General features: G+C 38.5%; 2 protein-coding genes across 3 annotated transcripts in view; one reads left to right on the top strand and one right to left on the bottom strand.

The window, feature by feature from the left end:
- OPHN1 (oligophrenin 1) overlaps positions 1-22762 on the bottom strand; it is a 333832-nt gene that overhangs the window by 173295 nt on the left and 137775 nt on the right. For both annotated transcript variants that reach the window (XM_036411404.2, XM_036411403.2), the window contains exons 6-7: positions 7716-7817; positions 2547-2657 (exon numbers count right to left, since the gene is read on the bottom strand). In XM_036411404.2, coding sequence (XP_036267297.1) covers positions 2547-2657; positions 7716-7817 — 213 coding nt within the window. The remainder of the gene's footprint in view (positions 1-2546; positions 2658-7715; positions 7818-22762) is intronic.
- Positions 20316-22046, top strand: LOC118704088 (ADP-ribosylation factor 1-like). Its single transcript, XM_036411405.2, has one exon. It carries the CDS (start codon positions 20410-20412, stop codon positions 20953-20955), a length of 546 nt encoding a protein of 181 aa, XP_036267298.1. The 5' UTR covers positions 20316-20409; the 3' UTR covers positions 20956-22046.

Raw genomic sequence — 22762 nt, forward strand, 5'->3', positions numbered from 1 at the left:
AATTATTTTACTTATGTACTAGAAGCCTGCTGAACAAAATTTGTGCATGAGTAGGGTCCCTAGGCCTAGCAGGCAATCAGGGCTGATCTGTGGGGTGATTAGGAGCCCCCCACCAGCACCTGCCTTGGCCAGCCTGGAGCTGCCCACTCATCAGCCCTGCCCTCTGCTGCCACTGCTGGTCACCTCCCTCTGTGGGGCGATCTGCAGGGTGATCGGGGGACCCTTGCTGGCACCTGCTTTGGCTGTCCTGGGGCCCGAGGGCAGCTTCTAGGTTGAGCATCTAACCACTGGTAGTCAGTGTGAGTGGGCCCTGAACCACGAGGGAACCAGGAACAGGGAACCAAAACCTAGCTTTGTCATTGGAGATAAAATGTAAAAAGTGCTATGCGACCTTGATGGCTCTGAATGGTCAGAGGCATTAACTCTTTGTATAGTTGAGATAGTGGTGCTTGAGGCAACTTTAATCTGTTAATCATATGTAAATGTAAGTTGATTTTCTGCTGTTAGAACTTCCTCCTTAAGAGATATCTTTGTTTCAGAATCTCAATAAAAGGAATGGTAAAAGGCCAAAGAGCGGTTAGTCTTCCCACTAGAGGTAGACTTCCCGCCTGGCCCCCATTTTCCCAAATTAACTCTTTTCCAGTCTCTCTCTTCATTTTAGTGTGCGGCCTTCTCCAGAAACCGGACCCTGAGTGGGCCCTGAACCACGCGGGTCGTGTTAAGGGATCCCACAAGTGTGCATCATAGCAATGGGTCATTCTGCCAGTAGTTCCACCATTCAGTCAATTTGCATATTAGGCTTTCATTATATAGGACTAATGGCCCTGTGCATGAAACTCGTGCATGGGGAGGGGTGGGGGAGGAGAGTGTCCCTCAGCACCTTCTCCAATCTGGGACCCCTTGGGGGATGTCCGACTGCCAGTTTAGGCCCGATCCCTGTGGGACATCCCTCTCGCAATCCGGAACCACTCACCTAACTGCTCACCTGCCTGCGTGCCTGATAGCCCCAAACCACTCTGCCTGCCAGCATGCTCACCCCCAACTGACCCCCACCATCCTTCTCGCCCCCAACTGCCCCATCATGCTGGCCTGATTGCCCCCAACTGCCCCCTGACAGCCTTCTCACCCCAACATCCCCCCTGCCAGCCTGCTTGCCCCCAAATGCCCCCCTGCCAGCCTGAGCACCCCCAACTACCCCCCCATGCCATCCTGCTTGACCCCAAAATGACCCTCCTGCTAGCCTGCTCACCCTAAGCTGTCCCCCCCCTGCTGACCTGCTCACCCAAATTGCCCACCCCTCCTGGCTTGATCGCTCCTAATTGCCTCGGCCTCGGCCCCACCACATATCTTTGTCCAGAAGGACATCCAGAAGGTCTCCCAGTCTAATTAGCATATTACCATTTTATTAGTACAGATATTTTTCCTTCCCTTTGGTCTACTGACATGAGACAGTAGCATTCATAACAACAGAAACTGAGTCTGCCTTGTTCACTATAGCATAACCAGTGTTTAGCACAGTGCCCAAACACATAATAGAAGCACAATAAATGAGATGAGCGAATAAATACGTGTTTGCACATATACATAAACAGACATATGTAAATGACAGATACATATAAACACGGATGCATATATTAGTTTGCAATATATGCATGTTTATACACATAGGTATACACACATCCGAGTCTACAAGTACATGGGTATATGTAGATAGAGAAAAAAAATGTAATAGGTACATAAAGAACATGGGAAGAAAATGCCACAATATTAACAGTGATTATCTCTATATGGGGAATTTTGTTTTTTGTTTTGTTTTTCTCATAATTTTTTATAGTTTTTCTGCAGTAAGAATACATTTGTTATAACAATAAGTTGTTAAAATTCAACTGTAAAATCAAAGCACACCATATTTTATAATAAATTAAACAGATTTAAGTAAAGAAAAAGTTAAGGAAATAGAAGTAAAAATGTTAGAATGGAAAGTCATTGAGTATATAGAACATGAGTTCATAGCACATGACTGGGATATGATGAGTATTTTAAAAGGCTTTATGAAAGCATGAGAGAAAGAAAGAAAGGAGAATAAGGTAAAATGAAGGGAGACAGAGTCTATCCAATGTAACTAAGAGGTTGAGCATCAAGCCAGGAACCAAGAGGCCACCATTTATTGTAGATTCCCAGTCAGGGCACATGCTCAGGTTGTGGGCTCCAATGATGATGTTTCTCTCTCATCTATCTCTCTATATCTCTCTCTTCCTCTCTCTCTAAAAAAAAATAAAATAAAAACGTGTGTGTGTGTGTGTGTGTGTGTGTGTGTGTGTGTGTTAAAGGGAGACAGCAAAAGCCAAGGGAGCACAAGAACAATAAAGGAAGAAAAGAAAGAATAAGCATAGCTAGGGACAAAAAAATGCATGAGGAAAGATTCATTTTTAAACAGGGACTATCTTCCACATTCCTCGAGGTTCCAATTTTATGATCAAAGTTCTCTGTTTTTACCAAGCATTTGGTAAATATTTTTAGGGTATTAACCAACAGATAGAACTTACCGGCTCCACAATATTGAACTTCTTGGACTCCTGGACTTCCTGTATTTGATAAACATAATCAAGGGAGGACTCGAAAAAAATGTGCCTCTCCTTGTCCACCTGCAGGTCTGCCTGTATAAAAAAAAGTAGCAAATGTTACAAATCAGCATAGTCATTTATGCAAGTCAGTGCTTATGGGATCAATAGAATGCTAGAGCTAGAGAAGATTTTAGCCACCAAATAGTGATCTTATTTCTTTGTTTTACAATTAGGGAATATGAAGCCAAGAGATAAAAGATGATTGATACAAGATTTCAGTTTCTGGTCCCAAAAGTAAGAAGCCTCTAAGTTGTCATGCCCATTGTCATTCAAGAAAAAAGCTGAACAATGTAAAAAAATCAACAACTCCTCTTGATACAACATAGAATAGAAATCAGAGAGAACAATGTCTCAAAAACTGTATAGACAATTGAATATGGAGAATCAAAGCTGTTGCTGCAGCCTATATAAGATATTTAAGAACTCTCTAGTATGTCCAAGATGGTGCCATATGTGAACAGTGAGCTTGCACCCTCCCAAAAAACACATCCAATGTACCCCTATATTTACAGAAATCCCTTCTGAAAGACAACCGAGAGCCTTTTTCCAATAGATTTTTGCATAACAAACAAGAGAGAGGGAGAAAAGCAGGGTGGCTTGGGGGGGTGAGGTAGGGAAGGCTGAGGAACCGCGAGAGCTCTACAGAAGCTGAGGGAACAGCCCAGGATGACAGGAACTGGCACACATCATTATTTATAGGTCCTAGGCATGTGGATAGCAGATGGAAGCTCCATCCATGTTCTATAGCCAACCTGCAGGCATTGCAACACATCCTCAGCCACCATTCCTGGAACTAGATCAAACAGAAGAAGGAGGACATGATAGCTTGCATCAAAGGAGCTTCTTAGCTCAGAGACTGATGCAGCAGATGTGGCAGGGTTATATTTAAGTGTTATGTTTCACCCATTGGGTTGCACATACATGTGGCGCTCCTCTGCCTGGAGAGAATAGAGAAGTAGCAAAAGACTGTGGTCCCTGGTTATAGGAATGTTCTATCTTGAGGAAATGCAGAGATAGTGGGGCACTGCTACTCCTAGAAAGAGTATGGAGCTGGTAAATCAGCTGTGGTACCAGCAAACAGAACTGCCCCATCAAAGGAAGAACAGAGATGGGGGGGCACTGCTGCATGAACACATGGGGATTCTCTGCCAAAGAAAACATAGATCTAGCAAAACCTTGCAGATCAATGCAGAGTGAGTGGGGTGCTGCCAAGCCAAGAGAAGGTAAAGAACTAACAAAGCAATGATATTTGTATGCACAAGACTGCTCCACCAAAAGAAAGGGTGGTGCTAATAAGTGGTTGTGATACAAGAAAGCAATCATACAGAACAGCCCAGCTCAAACAATTAAAACAACAGGACATGCTGAGCATACACAAAGTAGTCCCTTCTATCATGCAGCCCTCCCCATATTAGAATGGCAAGAAAGCACACACACACACACACACACACACACACACACACACACACACCAGGCTACCCCAAATCAGAATCGACTCCTTCAGACCATGTGAAACAATACATATTTCAGGGACCTACCCCAACTACAACCATCAAGCTAAAAGTATACAACACACAAACTAACAGGGACCTCTGTTTCAAACCAACTCAAAGGTATAGACACAGAAAGTCAAACAAAATGGGGAGACAGAAAAATATACTCCAAATGAAGGAACAAGAAAAAATCCAGAGGAAAATCCCAATGAAACACAGTTAAGTAGTTTGCCAGATAAAGAATTCAAAGCAATAGTCATAACCATATTCAATGAACTTGAGCATAGAATAGAAGAATTCAGAGAGCATTTGAATAGAGATAGAAAATGTAATAATCAATCAGAGATGAAGTATCCAATTACTAAAGTGAAGAATACATTATAAAAAAAACATCAGCTTATTAATACAGAAGGACAGATTAGTGAACTGAAGGCAAAATAGTGGAAATTATCCTATCAAAAACAAAATGAAAATATATACTTTTTTAAACTGAGGATAGAATAAGAAATCTCTGAGATACATAAAGCAACCTAACATTCACATTATAGGGATTCCAGAAGGAGGAGAAAGAAAGTGTGAGATAAATTTTTAAAGAAATAATAGCTGAAAACTTTAATAATCTAGGGAAAGAAACATATATTAATGTCCAAGAAGCATAGAGAGTCCCAAACAAGATTAACACAAAGGAAAAGAAAACAAAGAAAAGAAAAGAAAAGAAAAGAAAAGAAAAGAAAAGAAAAGAAAAGAGAAGAGAAGAGAAGAGAAGAGAAGAGAAGAGAAGAAAAGGAAAGAAAGAAAAGAAAAAAAAAGAAAAGAAAAGGAAAGAAAAGAAAAAAGATGAACCCAAAGAGACCCACAACAAGATATCCTATATAATAAAGAGCTAATATGCAAATGGACATCACACCCTGACACAGTAACAGCTCAGATACTCAATACTGGGGAGAGAGGAAGGGGGACCAACCAGGCTGAGGCCCAAGAGTGAGACAAGCCACACACTCCATGGTCCCAGGCACCAGTGGCAGGGAGAGAAACTAGCCACCTGTCCCGTGGTCCTGGGTGCCAGCAGCTGGAGCTGCAGCCCAGAAGAGGGACAAGCCACCTGCACCACAGTCCCGGGTGCCTGCAGCTATGTCATGGGCTAAGCCATCAGCCCATGGTTCCTGCAGCTGCAGCCGGACTGGGCAACAATGAGATTAAAGAAGAAATTAAAAACATCCTGGAGATTAATGACAATAAAAATACAACAATGCAAATACTATGGGACACAATGAAAGCAATCCTGAGAGGAAAGTTTATAGCTCTATAGGTCTACCTCAAAAATGGAAATAAATCATCTAATTCAACAACTCAAATAATTAGAAAGAGACCAACAAGAAGAGCCCACAGTGAGCAGAAGGAAGGAAACAATAAAGATAAGAGCAGAAATGAATGACATAGACACCAAAAAAAAGAAAAAGAAAAAAATAATACAAAAGATCAACAAAACCAAGAACTGGTTCTTTGAAAGGATAAACAAGATTGATGAAACTCTAGCCAGGCTCACCAAGAAACAAAAGAGAGAGGACTCAAATAAATAAAATCAGAAATGAAAGAGGCATTCTAACAACAGAACCCATAAAAATACATAGGATTATTTAAAAATACTATGAACAACTCTATTCAAACAAACTAGACAAACTGGATGAAATGGACACATTCTAAGAAAAATACAACCTACCAAAACTTACTCAGGAAGATACTAAAAATCTCAATATGCCAATAACTGTAGAAAAAATTTGAAGCGGTCATTAAAAAGCTCCGGGAAACAAAAGACCAGGGACAGATGGTTTCACATGGGGGGTTTTACCAAACATTCAAGGAAGAACTGAAAACTATCCTCCTCAGACTATTCCAGAAAATTCAAGAGGAAGGAACACTTCCAAACTTCTTCTATGAAGCCAGCATCACCCAAATACCAAAACCAGATAAAGATAACACAATGAAAGGGAATTACAGGCCAATATCCCTCATGAACATAGATGCCAAATCCTCAACAAAATTCCAGCAAATCAGATCCAGCAGTACATCAGAAAGATTATACATCATGACCAAGTAGGATTTATCCCAGGGATGCAAGGATGGTACAATATTCGTAAATCAATAAACGTGAAACATCACATGAAAAAAATTGAGAGATGAAAACCACATAGTCATATCAATTGATGCAGAAAAAGCATTTGACAAAATCCAACACCCTTTCTTGATAAAAACTCTCAGCAAGGTGGGAATAGAAGGATCATACCTCAACATAAAAGCCCTATATGACAAACAACAGCCAACATCATACTCAATGGGCAAAAACTAAAACCATTTCCCCTAAGAACAAAAACAAGACAAGGATGCCCACTTTCACCACTCCTGTTCAACATAGTGCTAGCCATTGCAGTAAGACAAGAAAAAGAAATAAAATGCATCCAAATTGGAAAAGAAGAAGTAAAACTGTCCTTATTTGCAGATGACATTGTACTGTACATAGAAAACCCTAAAGACTCCATCAAAAAATTATTAGACTTAATAAATGAATTTGGCAGTGTAGCAGGATACAAAATTAATGCCAAGAAATCTATGCCATTTCTATACACCAATAATGAACTTATAGAAAGAGAGACTAAAAAACAATCCCATTTACCATCACACCAAAAAATTTAAGATACCTAGGAATAAACTTAACTAAAGAGGTAAAAGACCTATACAAGGAAAACTACACAACACTGAAAAAAGAGATAGAGGAAGACATAAACAGATGCAACACATTATCATGTTCATGAATTGGTAGAATAAACATCATTAAAATGTCTATACTGCTGAAACCAGTTTGGCTCAGTGGTAGAGCGTCGGTCTGTGGACTGAAAGGTCCCGGGTTCGATTCCGGTCAGGGTCATGTACGTTGGTTGCGGGCACATCCCCGGTGGGAGGTGTGCAAAAGGCAGCTGGTCAGTGTTTCTCTCTCATCGACATTTCTAGCTATCTATCTCTCTCCCTTCCTCTCTGTGAAAAATCAATAAAAAAATAAAAAATAAAAATGTCTATACTACCCAAAGCAATCTATAAATTCAATGCACTCCCCATTAAAATACCAACAGCATATTTCACAAACCTACAATGAACTTTCCAAAAATTCATCTGGAATAAAAAAAGACCACGAATAGCTACAGCAATCCTGAGAATGAATAACAAAGTAGGAGGGATCTCAATACCAGTACATCTGTTCCTGATCCACCAAATACAACACTACTTTAACTCTACCCTTGTGTATAATATGAAATAAAAAACTTAGAACTGAAAGCGATTATGGAGATTGTGAGTACCACTCCTCCTTTGACAGATAGGGGAACTCAGACCAAGAAAGAAAAATGTTTTTCAAAATCATACAGTGAGTCAGTGGAGGAACTGGCTTGAGAACTCAGGACAGCTGAGTCCCAGGCCATGATTTTAACTGCAAGAAATACTATCATACATGATTCTCGGCTGAGGCAGGGTAAAATGAAAGTATTGCAGTAGGAAGCTACCACAAGGTATAGCTGGCAATGGAATGGGGACACGTTTTTTAACATACCTCTTGTAACTGAGATTCTTTCTTTTTGGAAGACAGATGTAAGTGTCGATCCAACAAAGAATAAAACCTCTCACCATCCTTTTCAAATTTCTTTTTCCGCTCCTAGACATGGAAGAAAAGGCACAGATTAAGATATCTATAGTTTTAGTTTCGTTTGCTCAGAACTGAGAACACAGGGCACAGTGCCAGGTTTCATGTGGCCAATCTCTCTATTTCCTGGGAAGAAAAAAAAAATAGCTAGAGAGTATTTGTTTTTGCGTTGGTCATAGTAGTTTTGACTTTCACAAATGTAGCCCTCAATGGCTCAATCTAGACAAAGAGCAGTTCCTTCCAGTACAGCTGAAGGCTCTGTGAGCTGCTGCTCAGGAATGACATTTAAAAATGGGCCTGAATGCTGGGTATTTTTATTCTCCCCAAATTTTTTCATAGTGGTTAACTACTCATTCAATTTTTTTAAAAAGGCAGAAGAAGGAACACAGTAATGAACTAAATATATGCCTTTAAATGGTTAATCTACAATGTATTCAGACAACCTAATAAGTAAAACATTTCCAAGGCAATAGGAATCTGGGACTGCCTCTATGAATGACGAGTTCTTTAGTATTGTTTAAGCATTTCACTGCCGCATATTAAAAGATAATGTTATAGATGATTAAAATATCCTGAAAGGTTTAGCTGGAAAGCAAGTGTTGGAAACCTTTATGGGAGATGGAGGACTCAACTGTCACTCTCCTCAAGTATGAAATTCAATTTAGCTCTCAGCCTCTCAGCAAAACAGCTTCCAAAGGAACACTAGCCATGCTTATTTGTCATAGACTAAAGCTGACAATCTGAAATCCTGTCAGCAATGTGCTGGAAAATCCAAGTAAAAGGCTTGTGCTGTCTTACAGAAAATCCAAAGTCATTGAGCACCTACAATGTTCCAGGTATTGGAAGAGGCACAGTAGGGGACACACAGATAAAAAGACAAAAAAATACCTCAACTCATGGCTTATTTCTAGAGGCCATCTGTTGCTAGGCAGAAAGACAGGACACAAATGAGTGACCTGACTTGTAAGGAATGTGCTTTTAACAGAGGGAAAGAAGTAGAGAGGAAGCTAACATTAAGTGAAGCCTACATCAGTCGAGGCAGTGGGCTGGGTACTTAAATTCTATGGTCTCATTTAGTGATTGCACTGCCGAAAAGTAGATATTGTAAAGGAAATTAAGGTTCTAAAAGGTGAACTAACTTGTCCAAGATCACATAACATGCAGATCTATTCGATTCATTCAACATAGTCAAATAGAAACCAAATGATTATTGGAGAAATTACACTTAGGCAGCTTATAATTAATCAGGGAGCCTTGTGAGTAAACTTCAAGTAGGTCTACAGCAGGAACCCCAACTCAGATACCAAAACACAAGACAGAGATTTTCACACAAAGTGTCTTTCCAGCTGCTGAATCTACTTAAAGTAGGAATTGTTTGAAGAAAACATAGCAGCCAGAAAAATGGCAAAGACTTTTGTGGATAACTTTCTACTCCACTTCCATTTTTTAAATAAAAACTATGAGATATTTAACAAAACAAAACAAAAAAAAACCACTATGAGATATAATTCACTTACAAAATTCAACTCTTTTTTAAGGGGACAATTAAGGATGTTTTAGTATATTTAGAAAGTTGTGTCACCATCACTGCTATCTAATTTCAGAATATTTCTATCACCTCAAAAAGAAAGCCCATACCTATTAGCAGCATTCTCCCACTCTCCCACTACCTGTCTCAAGAAACCACAACTGACTTTCTGTCTCTATGGATTTATCTATTACAGACATTTCAGATAACTGGAATCATACAATATGTAAATATCGTCTTACACATAGCACAATGGTTTCGAGGTTTACCCATTTATCAGTACTTCGTTCCTTTTTATGGCTAAGTAATATTTGATTATATAGAAACACCACATTTTCTTTTATTTTAAAAATATTTTAATTGACTTTATAGAGAGAGAGGGAGAGAAAGAAAGAGAGAAACATGGATGTGAGAGCGAAACTTAAATCGGCTGCCTCCTGCACACCCCCTACCAGGGATGGAACCTGTAACCTGGGCAAATGCCCTAACCAAGCATGGAAGGATGCTCAACCAACTGAGCTGCACTGGCCAAGGTAAATACCCATTTTCTTTACTATCAATTAAGCATAAATGTACACATTTATGGACTCAGTTCTATTTTATTGATGTATATGTCTATTTTTATGTCAGCACCACACTGTTTTCATTTCTATAGTTTCACAGTAAGTTTTAAAATTAAAAAGTGTGAGTCTTTTTCAAGATTTCTTTTTCTATTCTTACATTTTATGGATTTTAGGGTCACCTTATCAATTTGAACAAAATAATCAATGGATTTTCCTAGATATTGCACTGAACCTATAAACCAGTTTGTGAGTATTACCACCTTTACTATATGAAGTCTTTAAATTCATGAATATGGGATGTCTTTCTACTTATCTATTTATTTAGGTTTTCTTTAATGTCTTCCAAAAAAATTTAGTGTAAAATCTTGTACTTCTTTTGTTAGATTTACGCCCAAGTAATATTTTATACTACTGTAAATAAGATTATTTTCTTAATTTTCAAATTTTTCATTAAGTGTGTATAGAAATAGTTTCAGGCATGCCACACAATGGTTAGACCATCAAATACTTTACAAAGTGTTGCACCCAATATTTCCAGTACTCACCTGGCATCAAAACTGTAACTGAGAAGTAAAATTTATGGAAAAAAAGTATATAGAAATGTATTTTATTTTTGTATAATGATCTTGTATCCTGCAACATTGTATCCTAACTCCTTTATCAGTTCTAATAGTATGTGAGTATGTGGTGTGTGTGTGTGTGTGTGTACTCCTTAATATTTTCTATATACAAAATCAAGTCATATGCAAATAAGCATAGTTTTATTTCTGCCTTTCCAATGTTGGATAATAACCTAGGATAGAACCTCCAGCATAATATTGAATGGAAGAGAAAAGAGTACATATACTTGTATTATTTTTTAACTTAGATTTTAGTTTTTCACTATTAAATATATTAGCTGTTGGATTTTTTTTTTTATTTTTGTATCAGCCATTTATCATGTGGGGAAACTTCCCTTCTATTACTAGTTTTTATAATATTTTTATAAAGAAAAGGTATTTTTCAAATGTGTCTGACATGTTTATGCACTTCAGTCCTTTAATCTATTAAATGGTGTAATTCATTGATAGACTTTTTATTTTTAATTTTTAAAAAGTATTTTTATTTATTTCAGAGAGAAAAGGAGAGGGAGACATAAAAACATCAATAATGAGAATCATTAATCGGCTGCCTCCTGCACACCCCCTACTGGGGATTGAGCCCACAACCTGGGCATGTGCCCTGACGAGATATTGAACAATGATCTCTGGTTCATAAGTTGATGCTCAACCACTGAGCCACATCAATTGGGCTGATTGAATTATTTAGATATTAAAACAGCAATGTATTCTGGGGATAAACCTCACTTGGTTGTGTTGTTGAATTTGGTTTGATTGAATTATTTAGATGTTAAAACAGCAATGTATTCTGGGGATAAACCTCACTTGGTTGTGTTGTTGAATTTGGTTTGCTAGCTTTATTTTTCTGGGGATTTTTACATCTATATTCTTGAACAATATTCATCTGTAGTTTTTGTTTCTTGTTATTTTTGGTTTTGCTATCAGGCTAATACTTACCTCAAAGAATGAGTAGGGAAGTATTTAATGGGGTGACATTGGTTAATTAAATTATATTGGTTTCAGGTGTACAATTTTATAATACATCATCTAAATATTGTGCTAGGGGCCTGGTCCATGAAGATTCGTGCATGGAGGGTGGGTCCCTCAGCCCACCCTGCACTCTCTTCAATCTGGGAGCCCTCAGGGGTGCCCTCTCCAATCCAGGCATTTCTGTGTGTCTTTGCAATCATATGAGTGAATTGTCTGAGACCCCAACCCAGTTTGGTTTGTTGCTCACAGAATAGAGGCTTTTTTTTTTTTTCTTTGCTTCATTGGTAGAGATTTCCTGGAAGTTTTAGGATATCTTCCCTTTAAATTTTCCTAGACACTCTGATTTTATTTATGTCTCTCACCTTTGCTTTCCCTCCATCCCCCACAGCAACAGTAACTTGCTCCAGGCTCACTTTGCTCTAGTGTCTAGGAGATCCGTCTGCCACCAGAACTATGATTCCCAGCATTCCTGGTGCTCCCTGTGCTCTGGGCTTCTGCTTCCAGTCCTAGGGCTGCCGCCAGAACTACTATTCCCAGAATTCCTGGTGTTCCTCACTTTCTTGGTTTTCCCTTTCTGCTCTGTCTCCATCCCACAGCTTCCCACTCTGCCAAGTCCTCCAAGCTGCCAACTCTCCCTCTCTGTTCTCCATCTCGCAGCTTGGGGAGCCAAGTTCTCCAAGCTGCTCCACTTTCTGCCAGTTCTCTCACTCTGTTGCCTGTATATGCAAATTAACCCTCCATATTTGTTGGGTTAATTTTCATACTCACTCCTTATTGGCTGGTGAGTGTAACAGAGGTAATGTCAATTTACATGTTTCTCTTTTATTATATAGGAGGATTATGTGCTTACTACTCCAAGCCAAGTCTTCTTCTATCACCATTTACCCTTCATTTACAGCCTCTACCTCCCCGCAACCCTCTTTCCTTCTAGTAATCATCATAATATTTTCTTTGTCTATGAAGTTTTCAGGATAAAAATCTCACAACAGGAAATGAACCTAAAGCAGTCATAATATAGTGCAAAAAATTAAAATTTGAAAGCTATCAAGACTACATTATAAAATTTTCAAAAGACTCCTAATATTTATATAAATCAAAAAAGGGGGAAAGTAGAAGAACATCATGTAAAGAAAAATATCCTGAAAGTAAATTACATCTAGAAAATTTGTACTTTAGAAAATTAATTGTAATGTTATCAGCAGGACACCCATGAAAAACACACATGGTGTCAAAATAAGCCAGAGGAAAATCATTTGGGCAAAAATGAAAAAGGATCCCAAGTCAAATTGATAAAAAAAATATTCCTCTATTAACTTTTGGTTGAGAATACATTTGTATATTTTCAGAAAACAACTCCAAGACCATCTGGATTCTGGCAACAGAGAGGAATTGACAGGACTACTCCAACCATGAAGACAGAAGAGAAGCAGTCCAGAGATGGAAGTCACTGATGACCCCTTACCATAATAGCAGTCAGAAGCTGTGTATCACTGCAGGTTGCCCAGGACCAAACCAGACAGGTTTGAACCTGCATTACCACCATTTTCCTACAATCCAGAACTGAAATATCATTGCTGTCATGTACACATAAGAAACTGACATTGAAATTGGGTCTCAAAAGAACTGGTGGCCCAGAAAGAAGCTCATTACAGACTGATGCATATGCCTTTCAGCATAACGATTATTGCTTGCCTCATTTTTTATTCTTGAGGGGGGGAATGGAATGGGGGGTTGAGGACAAATATGTGATACCTTAATCAATAAAGAAATTAATTTTAAAAAAATAATTAAAAATTTAAAAATAGATAAATAAAATCTTCTGCACAGCAAAAGAAACCATCAACAAAACAGCAAGAAAGCCCACTGCATGGGAGAACATATCTGCCAATGTTATCAACAATAAGGGTTTAATCTCCAGTATTTACAGGAAACTCATACAACTTGACAAAAGTAAGATAAACAACCCAATCAAAAAATGGGCAATGAACCTAATAGACACTTTTTGAAAGAGCACATTCAGAAAGCCAAGAGACATATGAAAACATTCTCAAAGTCACTAGTCATCCCAGAGATGCAAATCAAAATAACAGTGAGCTATCATATCACACCTGTCAGAATGCTATCTTCAACAAATCAAGAAATGACATGCAGAGAAAAAGGAGCCCTCCTTCACTGCTGGTGGAAATGCAGACTGGTACAGCCACTGTGAAGTAAGTATGCCATTTCCTCAAAAATTTACAAATGGAACTGCCATTTGACCCAGTAATACCACTTCTAGGACTATATTCCAAGAAAACAGAAACATCAATCAGAAAGGATATATGCACCCCTATGTTCATAGCAGCACAATTCAGAATAGCTAAGATTTGGAAACAGCCTAAGTGCCCATCAGCAGATGAGTGGATTAGAAAACTGTGGTACATTTACACAGTGGAATAGTATGCTGCTATAGAAAAGAAGAATTCTTACCATTTGCAACAGTATGGATGAAACTGGAAAGCATTATGCTAAGTGAAATAAGCCAGTCAGTAAAAGAAAAATACCATATAGTCTCACTCATTTATGGATAATAAAGAACATTATAAACTGATAAACGAAAATAGATACAGAGGCAGAGAAGCATAGAACAGACTGTCAAACGACAGTGGGAAGGTTGGAGGGCTGGGGGGAGGTAAGACATCAACTGAAGGACTTGTATGCATGCATATAAGCATAATCAATGGATGCAAAACACTGGGAGGGGCGTGAGGGCATGTGCTGGGGGATAAGGGTGGCTAGGATAAGGTCAATTTGAGGGAAAAACAGACATGTACTACAATTTGTAATACTTCCAGTGTTTCCCAAACTTTTGACATATGTGTACCTCTTCTATAATTTTCATAACTCTGAGTACCCCTCGTACTCATGAGAACATAGAATTAGGCACAGCTAAGCACGGTGCAGTGCATATACCCACCAAACTCCGGTGAAATGCGTACCCCCACCAAACTCTTCCCGTACCCCTGAGGGTACGCATACCACACTTTGGGAAACACTGCAAACCATAAAAAAGAAATGAATTGTGCACTATCTGATATAAACTGAATCAACAGTAGAGTAGAGGATATCATGAATCAAATCAAGAAATTTGAATATAAGGAAGGAAAAAACACCCAATCAGAACAGCAAAAAGAAAAAAGAATCCAAAAACTTGAAAATAGTGTAATAAGCCTGTGGGACAACATCCAAAATTCTCATCATGGGGGTGCCTGAAAGATAAGAGAAAGAGCAAGAGATTGTAAATCTATTTGAACAAATAATGACAGAAAACTTCGCTTACTTGATGAAAGAAATAAACACACAAGTCCAGGAAGCACAGAGAATCTCAAACAAGAAGAACACAAAAAGGCTCAGGCCAAGACACATCATAATCAAAGTGCCAAAGGTTAAAGATAAAAACAGAATCTTAAAAGCAGCAAGATAAAAGCAGTTATTCACCAACAAAAGAATCCCCATATGGCTGTCAGCTTATTTTTCAACAGAAACTTTGCATGCTAGAAGGGAAGGGCAAGAAATATTCAAAGTGATGAAATGCAAGGACTTACAACCAAGATCACTCTACCCAGCAAAGCTCTCATTTATAGTTAAAGGTCAGATAAAGAGCTTCACAGACAAGAAAAAGCTAAAGGAGTTCATGACCATTAACTAATATTACATAAAATGTTAAATGGTCTTCTATAAGGAAAAAAAAGGTCAAGAATAAGAACAATAAAATGGCAATAAATACATATCAATCAACAATTGAACCTAAAAGCCAAAAATACTCATATAGAGAACATTTTAACGGTTGCCAAGTGTGAGAGGAGTTGGAGGTATGGGTGAAAAAGGTAAAGAGATTTAGAAGTACAAGTTAGTCATAGCCTGTGGACCCAGACAATAGACAGTGAAAGCCTGAGATAGGGCAAAGGCGGGAAAATGGTGGACATGGGTAATACTCGCAACAAAAAGATACATTAAATATCCGCCCCTCCAAAAAATAAAGTGATTAGCATATATCTATCAGTTTTAAAAAATTGAAATAACTTTCTCTGGCCAATGTGGCTCAGTTAGTTAGAGTATTGTCCCATACATTGAAAGTTTGCAGGTTTGATTCCAGTCAGTGCATATACGTAGGATATGGGTTTGATCACTAGTTGAGGTACATATGGAATGCAAAAGATCAATTTTTCTCTCTCACATCAATGTTTATCTTTCTTTCTCTCCTTCCCCCCCTCTCTAAAGCCAATAAAAACATATCTTCAAGTGAGGATCACAAAATAAGGTAAGAAATCCAGTTAAATATATGAACAAAGATGAATCTCACATATAAGGGTGGGCAAAAGTAGGTTTACAGTTATGAGTGGTACATGAAACAGTGTACTCTTGTATTATTTATTATTGATTTGTATTATCACTGTAGACCTACATTTGCCAATCCCTGTACATAATTTAGAGTGAAAAAAACAAGGTACAAAAAGAATACATTACAGAATCATTCATTTTTATAGATATGAAAAGCAATAATAGCAAAGACAAATCATGCTTACTTTGTATCAGACACTGTTCTAAGCATTTTATATATAATAACACTTTTCAATACTCATGATAACTCTATAAGAGAGGGACTGTTATTAATCTCAAATAGATAAGGAAGCTAAAACTGAGAAGTTAAGTAACTAACCTAATCTCAACTGCTGAGTAAATTGAAGAGCTAGGATGCAGACCCAGGTAGTCTGCCTCCAGAGTCCACATTTTAATGGCTGTACTACATAAACCAACACTAAAAATTGCTTAGGGTAATTCACCTATGTGGGCAAAGGGAGAAAAAGTCATAATAGGGTAGGAAGGTCCATATCTAAAGATTATCAGGAGCATAAACCCATAGCACTTACATAAACCACTGCCCTCTTTATGTACATACACACCAGACTTCCAGTGGAAGACATGCTATGAAGAAATATGTTAATGTTCTTTTTTGAATTTTTAAAATATATTTAAAATTTATTCTGAAATATATTCTGCACAAATCACAATAAATGTTCAAAATTGAAACATCTGTGTAATCAGCACTCAGATCAAACAAAACAACATTAACAACATCAGTAAGAGTCCCTTAGACCAGTTTTGTCACTGATAACCCCACTTTGGGTTAACCATTATCCTAGCTTCTAATACTATCACTTAATTTTACCTGTTTTAAGAGTTTATAGAAACGGGCTCATATAGTGAGTACCTGGTTTTATAACTTTTTTTCATTTCGACCTTATACAGGGATGAACAAAAGTAGATAGATAGTACATGAAAGGGTTTATTCTGTGTTATTCTTTATTAACTAGAGGCCCAGAGCATAAAATGGGTAGGGTTCCTAGGCCTGGCTGGCGATCAGGGCAGATCAGGGCCTTCCAGCTGCAGGTTGGGCCTCCCTTTCCCAGCTGCAGGCTGCCAGGCGGGGCCAACCTTCATTCTACACCACCCCCTGGTGGTCAGTGCATATCATAGCAAGCGATCAAACTCCCAGTCTCCCCATCAAACACCTGAGGGGACAATTTGCATATTAGGCTTATATATATATAGATTATTATATTATTTATTATTTTTGTTGTTAATATTATTATTATTAACATACTTTGCCCACCCTGTATTTGTTAGATTTATCCATATTGTGGTAAATATCACCTCTAGTTCACCCATTCTCATGGCTGTAAAGTAATATGAATTTATCACAATGTATTTACCCACTCAATTGTTGACAGGCATTATCAATTTTTTTTCAGTCTTTCCATTGCATCCCCACAAAACCAGGTTCAGAGTGGAGTGGAGTGGAAAGCATACAGTTTCTGAAGTAACAAAAATCTGCTTAAAGCTTGCTTCTGTTAATAACTTGATATTACATATCATTTATGTGTTATTGGACTGTTTATTTGGCCATTATAAGTCTTGATGTATGATATGGATAATAATTCATGGCTGTGATGACATATAGCAAGTAGCTAGTAGATAGTAATCATTACTATAAGGCCTATAAAAATATTTGATGTTGGCTTGAAAATCACTTATGGATTACTTTCACATAACTTAACTCTTGTAGAATTCCCCTCTGACAGGGCATGCACTGGCCTTTGAAATGCAGGGTAGACATGTATCCTACCATGTTTCTGCCTTGTTCCATTTTCTGTATTTTTTTCAATCACATCTGTCTCCGAATCAGGTCCTTATCCTAAACTTCTTTCTATAATCTCTATTCATGGAGAAAAAACAGCAACAAGTCTGACAATCCCATGTTTTATAGCCAATTCCTTTTTGCCTGACATCTAGTAGGTGATACCATAGCTTCCACAACAGCTCCAACTTTCAAAAAAGGGGGCTAAATACATCCTCTGATGTGTCACACAGTTTGGCTCTGGTTCCATCAGAGACCACAAAAGCTTGATTCAGTGGCTGTTCCTCTCTGGCAAGGGCATTCTTGTAAGAGAACTAAAAACATCATACTGTGGGCAAATCTGACAAGACCCCAAAAATATGAATCAAAGGGTACAAATGCTTTCCCTGTCATGTGTCTAAAGGGGGTGACTGAGTCTTTATTCTGAAGTCTCCAATGGACAGCCCAGCATTCTGCACTGCAGGATGAAAGATTCATTATGAACAGAGATAGACTGAGCCTTATTTATTCTCCCTTGACCTTGGAGAGAAAGGAGCGAGTTGCATGGTGCTGAGAAGGGAAATAATGGTGGAAAGGGTTCTTCTAATCAAGTGATATCTAAAATATACACATACTGGTGACTCACCAATTTTGTGTGTGCTGGGACTTTTGAGAGTTAAGAGGGATAGAAAGAGTTAACCAAACAGGGGTTTAGCATAGGTAGACCAAGAACTCTAAAGCTAGTAGACAAGAAACTGGAAGAAAAGGCAAATAAGTGGATCATACTTGATCTATCCTAGTCAGCAAAAATAAAGACTTAGATTAACTCAATATAAGAAATATCAAAGTGCATGGACTCAGAGCCAAGAAACTTGAGTTCAAATCCTGGATTTATCACTTGCTTTTGTCACTGTAAAATAAGCCTAATAATAATCACCAACAAGATTTAATTAAGGTTTCAGAATAGAAAAATAATGTTATCAACCCTAACAGTGAAAAATAAAGATGTGGCTGACAAAAGTTGAAGGTTAAGAGGTAGTAAAGGATGTCAGAGGTGCTTAATATCTTCATCTTACCAAGATACAGTAAAGAAAAAAAAAGGTTAATGGAGTAAATAATAAGGGTCTAAATATATTAAAGTACAGGTAAGCAAAAGAAGCACTAGAATGATGTTATAATTGTCAAAAATTTCAAGAAGAGGAAAAAAAAAAGTATGAGCAATGATCTCCTGTATTCATAGCATGAAGAAATAAATTATAAACTTGATAAAGAAATAGCAATATAAGCATTTTTTTCAAAAATACAAAAATAACCATCAAAATAATAAATGTTTTTATCAGACAGATGGGCTTGAAAAAATACAGAAGATGGAATAAAGCAGAAACCTGATAGGGTACATGAAGTTGCCCACAGTATGATATTTTTAAAATGGTTAAAAATGAATGCCTATGAGGAGTAGAGAAATATGGGAGACTGTTGAGATATTTATAGATCTTATTGTACTACTTTATATATTTTTTAATATATTTTTTATTGATTTCAAGGAATAAGGGAGAGGGAAAGAAATAGAAACATCAATGATGAGTGAAAATCATTGATCGGCTGCCTCCTGTTTCAAGAAATAAAATCCTATTTTAAAGGAAATAGTGCCACAAAAGTCCACCAGATAAAACAGATCCAAGGGAAATTGCTTTAGCTAAAGTAGGGAGCACCACATAAACAGTTTCTGGGTGGGGGGTGGAGGGACCTCTAATGGAGATGATACCTGTGAAATCATTTAGCGGGTGATTTCATGCTTGGGAAGGCAATCAGAAGCCATTGGAGAACAGAAGCTATTTCTCAAGGCATCACAATGGTTAACCTGATGGGAACTGGTTATCTTTGTGAAATGACTCATTAGAAAATAGCCTTCTGACAGTTTGTTATTGAATAGCCCTATCTATTTGGATGCAGTCACCCAAGTGGAACCGACAATAGGGTTCACTGGCCTGCAAATGGATTTTGCAAAGTAACTTGCATTAGCCCGCTACATCTCTGACCAATAGCTCAGAATCTATCCATAAGAGAAAAATTATTTGAGCATCACAATTCACTCCCCCCCATATTTGTCCCATTACCTTTCCATAAATTTCACACAAAACAATTATTTCAAGCAGTAATAGCATCAGTGTCATTTGAAAAGTTTAATCGTGTTTGATAACCAAGATGTTTATTCACAATGTGTCCCCTCTTAGTTCTCAGAACTTTGTTATTTTGTGAACTTTTAAAAAATATCTATGACAAAAAGACATCACCAACATCCTGCACTGCCGCAGACACAAATCTGAAGGCCTGGTGATATGAAACCTCTCCATAAAACAGTAGTTTCTTGGGAAACATTCATTGCCTCTACCCTTTATTTCTGCCTCACTCATTAAGTTCTATTTCTTGGTTTGTAAATCAGAGTAAGGCCATCATAAATTGGAAAATTTCATTGGAAGCATTCTATTCTCCCCATTTTGCTGCCAAAGATAATGATGATGGTGATGATGGTAATGGTGGTGATGATGATGATGATGATGGCGACGACAACAATGACAGAAAACAGGTACTATTTTCAGGTATTGTCCCAAGAACTTTATATTTGAATTTAAAAATCACTCATAGTCACATTAAAAAAGGAAAAAAAGATCTTGTGGGAGCGAAACCAACGCCTGGCTCGGAGTAGCAGCAGCACCGCGGCTGCCGAGGGTTTCTCTGGCCAGTGTCTCTCCCTCCAGTCTACAGCATGGGGAATATCTTTGCTAACCTCTTCAAGGGCCTTTTTGGCAAAAAAGAAATGCGCATTCTCATGGTGGGCCTGGACGCCGCGGGGAAGACCACCATCCTGTACAAACTGAAGCTGGGTGAGATCGTGACCACCATCCCCACCATAGGTTTCAATGTGGAGACCGTGGAATATAAGAACATCAGCTTCACTGTGTGGGACGTGGGTGGCCAGGACAAGATCCGGCCTCTGTGGCGCCACTACTTCCAGAACACACAAGGTCTCATCTTTGTGGTTGACAGCAATGACCGAGAGCGTGTGAATGAGGCACGAGAGGAGCTTATGCGGATGCTGGCGGAGGATGAGCTCAGGGATGCTGTCCTGCTCGTGTTCGCAAACAAGCAGGACCTCCCCAATGCCATGAACGCAGCTGAGATCATGGACAAGCTGGGCCTCCACTCTCTGCGCCACAGGAACTGGTACATTCAGGCTACCTGTGCCACCAGTGGGGACGGGCTCTATGAGGGACTGGACTGGCTGTCCAATCAGCTCCGGAACCAGAAGTGAGCTGAACTCCTCTCTTCCCCCTCACTCCCTCCTTCACCCTTGCTTTCCTCTCAGGTGGCAGATGTGCCCCTGTGGTGTGAGTGCCAGAAGCTGTCTCCATTTTCGGTCTCAGTGTGCTTCATCATGCTGTACATGTGCAGACGCAGCCTGCAACCGGGTTTTTATTTAATGTAAATAGTTCTTGTTTCCAATGAGGCAGTTTCTGGTACTCCTATGCAATATTACTCAGCTTTTTTTATTGTAAAAAAAAAAAAAAAAGAAAAAGAATCAACCCACTGTTTAGTACTGAGAAGGGATTTTAGGCACCGGGGCGGGGCCTCAAGGAGCTGCTGTGAGATCACCTCAACGCTCCTTCTCTGGGCTTTAAATCTGTGTTGAGATCCATTTTTGGTGGTTGGTTTTTAACCCAAACTCAGTACATTTTTTATAATATAAATATAAGGAGACACTTTAACACAGAGAAGGGAGAAATGTGCCTAGTTCTGCAGTAATGGCTTGAGTCCAGTCTGCCTGTGGTCTGTCTCCCATCTGGAGTGTGCAGTGGGCAGAACCAGCCACAATACATTCTGCATGGTCACTTAGGTCCTTGATTGGCTTTGTCTTGCTGGGTCATCTGCATCCCATAGCACTCATGCTTGTACCTGTGCTTACACCACTGCCTGTGGGTGTGGGCTGGGGGCTGTGGCCACCGCTCAGACCCCTTGGAAGGACTCCAGCCGTCCCTCTGGTCAGTGTGGGTCAGCACAGGTGCTTTGGTGGGACCACTCTGGCCAGAACAGGAGACCCCCATGGTCCCTACACAAACTCATTTGCTTCAGGTTGTCTGGGTCTCACCAGTAGGAACGCAGACAGGTGACCGGTCATCTTAGAGCCGAGCTCCTCAGAGCCCCCGTCCACATGTGCTTTCACTCCCTCAGCCTGCAAGGGTCAGATTGACATCAAAAACAACAACCTCTACTTTTTTCTTTTGTATTTTGATAAAACACTAAAGAAACTAGAGCTGTTAAAATTTATCTTGGGGAAAAACTCAGAACTGGTTTATCTGGTGTCGTGGAACCTCTTACTGCTTTCAATACACGATTAGTAATCAACTGTTTTGTATACTTGTTTTCAGTTTTCATTTCAACAAACAAGCACTGTAACTATAGCTATTAGAATAAAATCTCTTAACTATTTAAAAAAAAAAAAAAAGGAAAAAAGATTTCCATTTTATATCCCACAAATGAGTGAAATAGTATTGTTCTAAACTTTTTCTGTCTGATATATTTTGCTTAGTTTCACCCGACAAATTTAATTTTTAAGATCCCCCCCAAAGGGAAAAAGTCAGGTGAAATCAGCTTCAATAATATATTTTATTTAACCAAATATAACCAAAATTATATAATTTAAAAATGTAATCAATATAAGGTATTAATGAAATATTTCTATTTTTTTCATATTATCCTCAGAATAGTTTACATATATAGTACACTAAATTCTGATATGCCAATTTCAATTATTAACAGATGCAAATTTAGTTAATTGCCCTGATAATTACAAACAGACTAGATAACTAGGGAGTTATTTGTCCATGGTTCATGTTGTACACATGAGAAAACTGAAACTCAGAGAGAAGTGGTATTTCTCATAAAGGGAAATGAGCCCTAGTCTGACAACCAGAAGAACTGAATTAAAATCCAACCTCTACCCACAAGAGAAACCAAGATGGCGGCATAGGTAAATGCCTAACTGCAGCTTCACACAACAATTTCAAAAAAAATACAACTAAAATACAAAATGGGAATTATCCAGAACTACAGGAAAGTTG

This window comes from Pipistrellus kuhlii, unplaced genomic scaffold, assembly GCF_014108245.1.
Source record: "Pipistrellus kuhlii isolate mPipKuh1 unplaced genomic scaffold, mPipKuh1.p scaffold_m20_p_40, whole genome shotgun sequence".
NCBI classification, from domain to species: Eukaryota; Metazoa; Chordata; class Mammalia; order Chiroptera; family Vespertilionidae; genus Pipistrellus; species Pipistrellus kuhlii.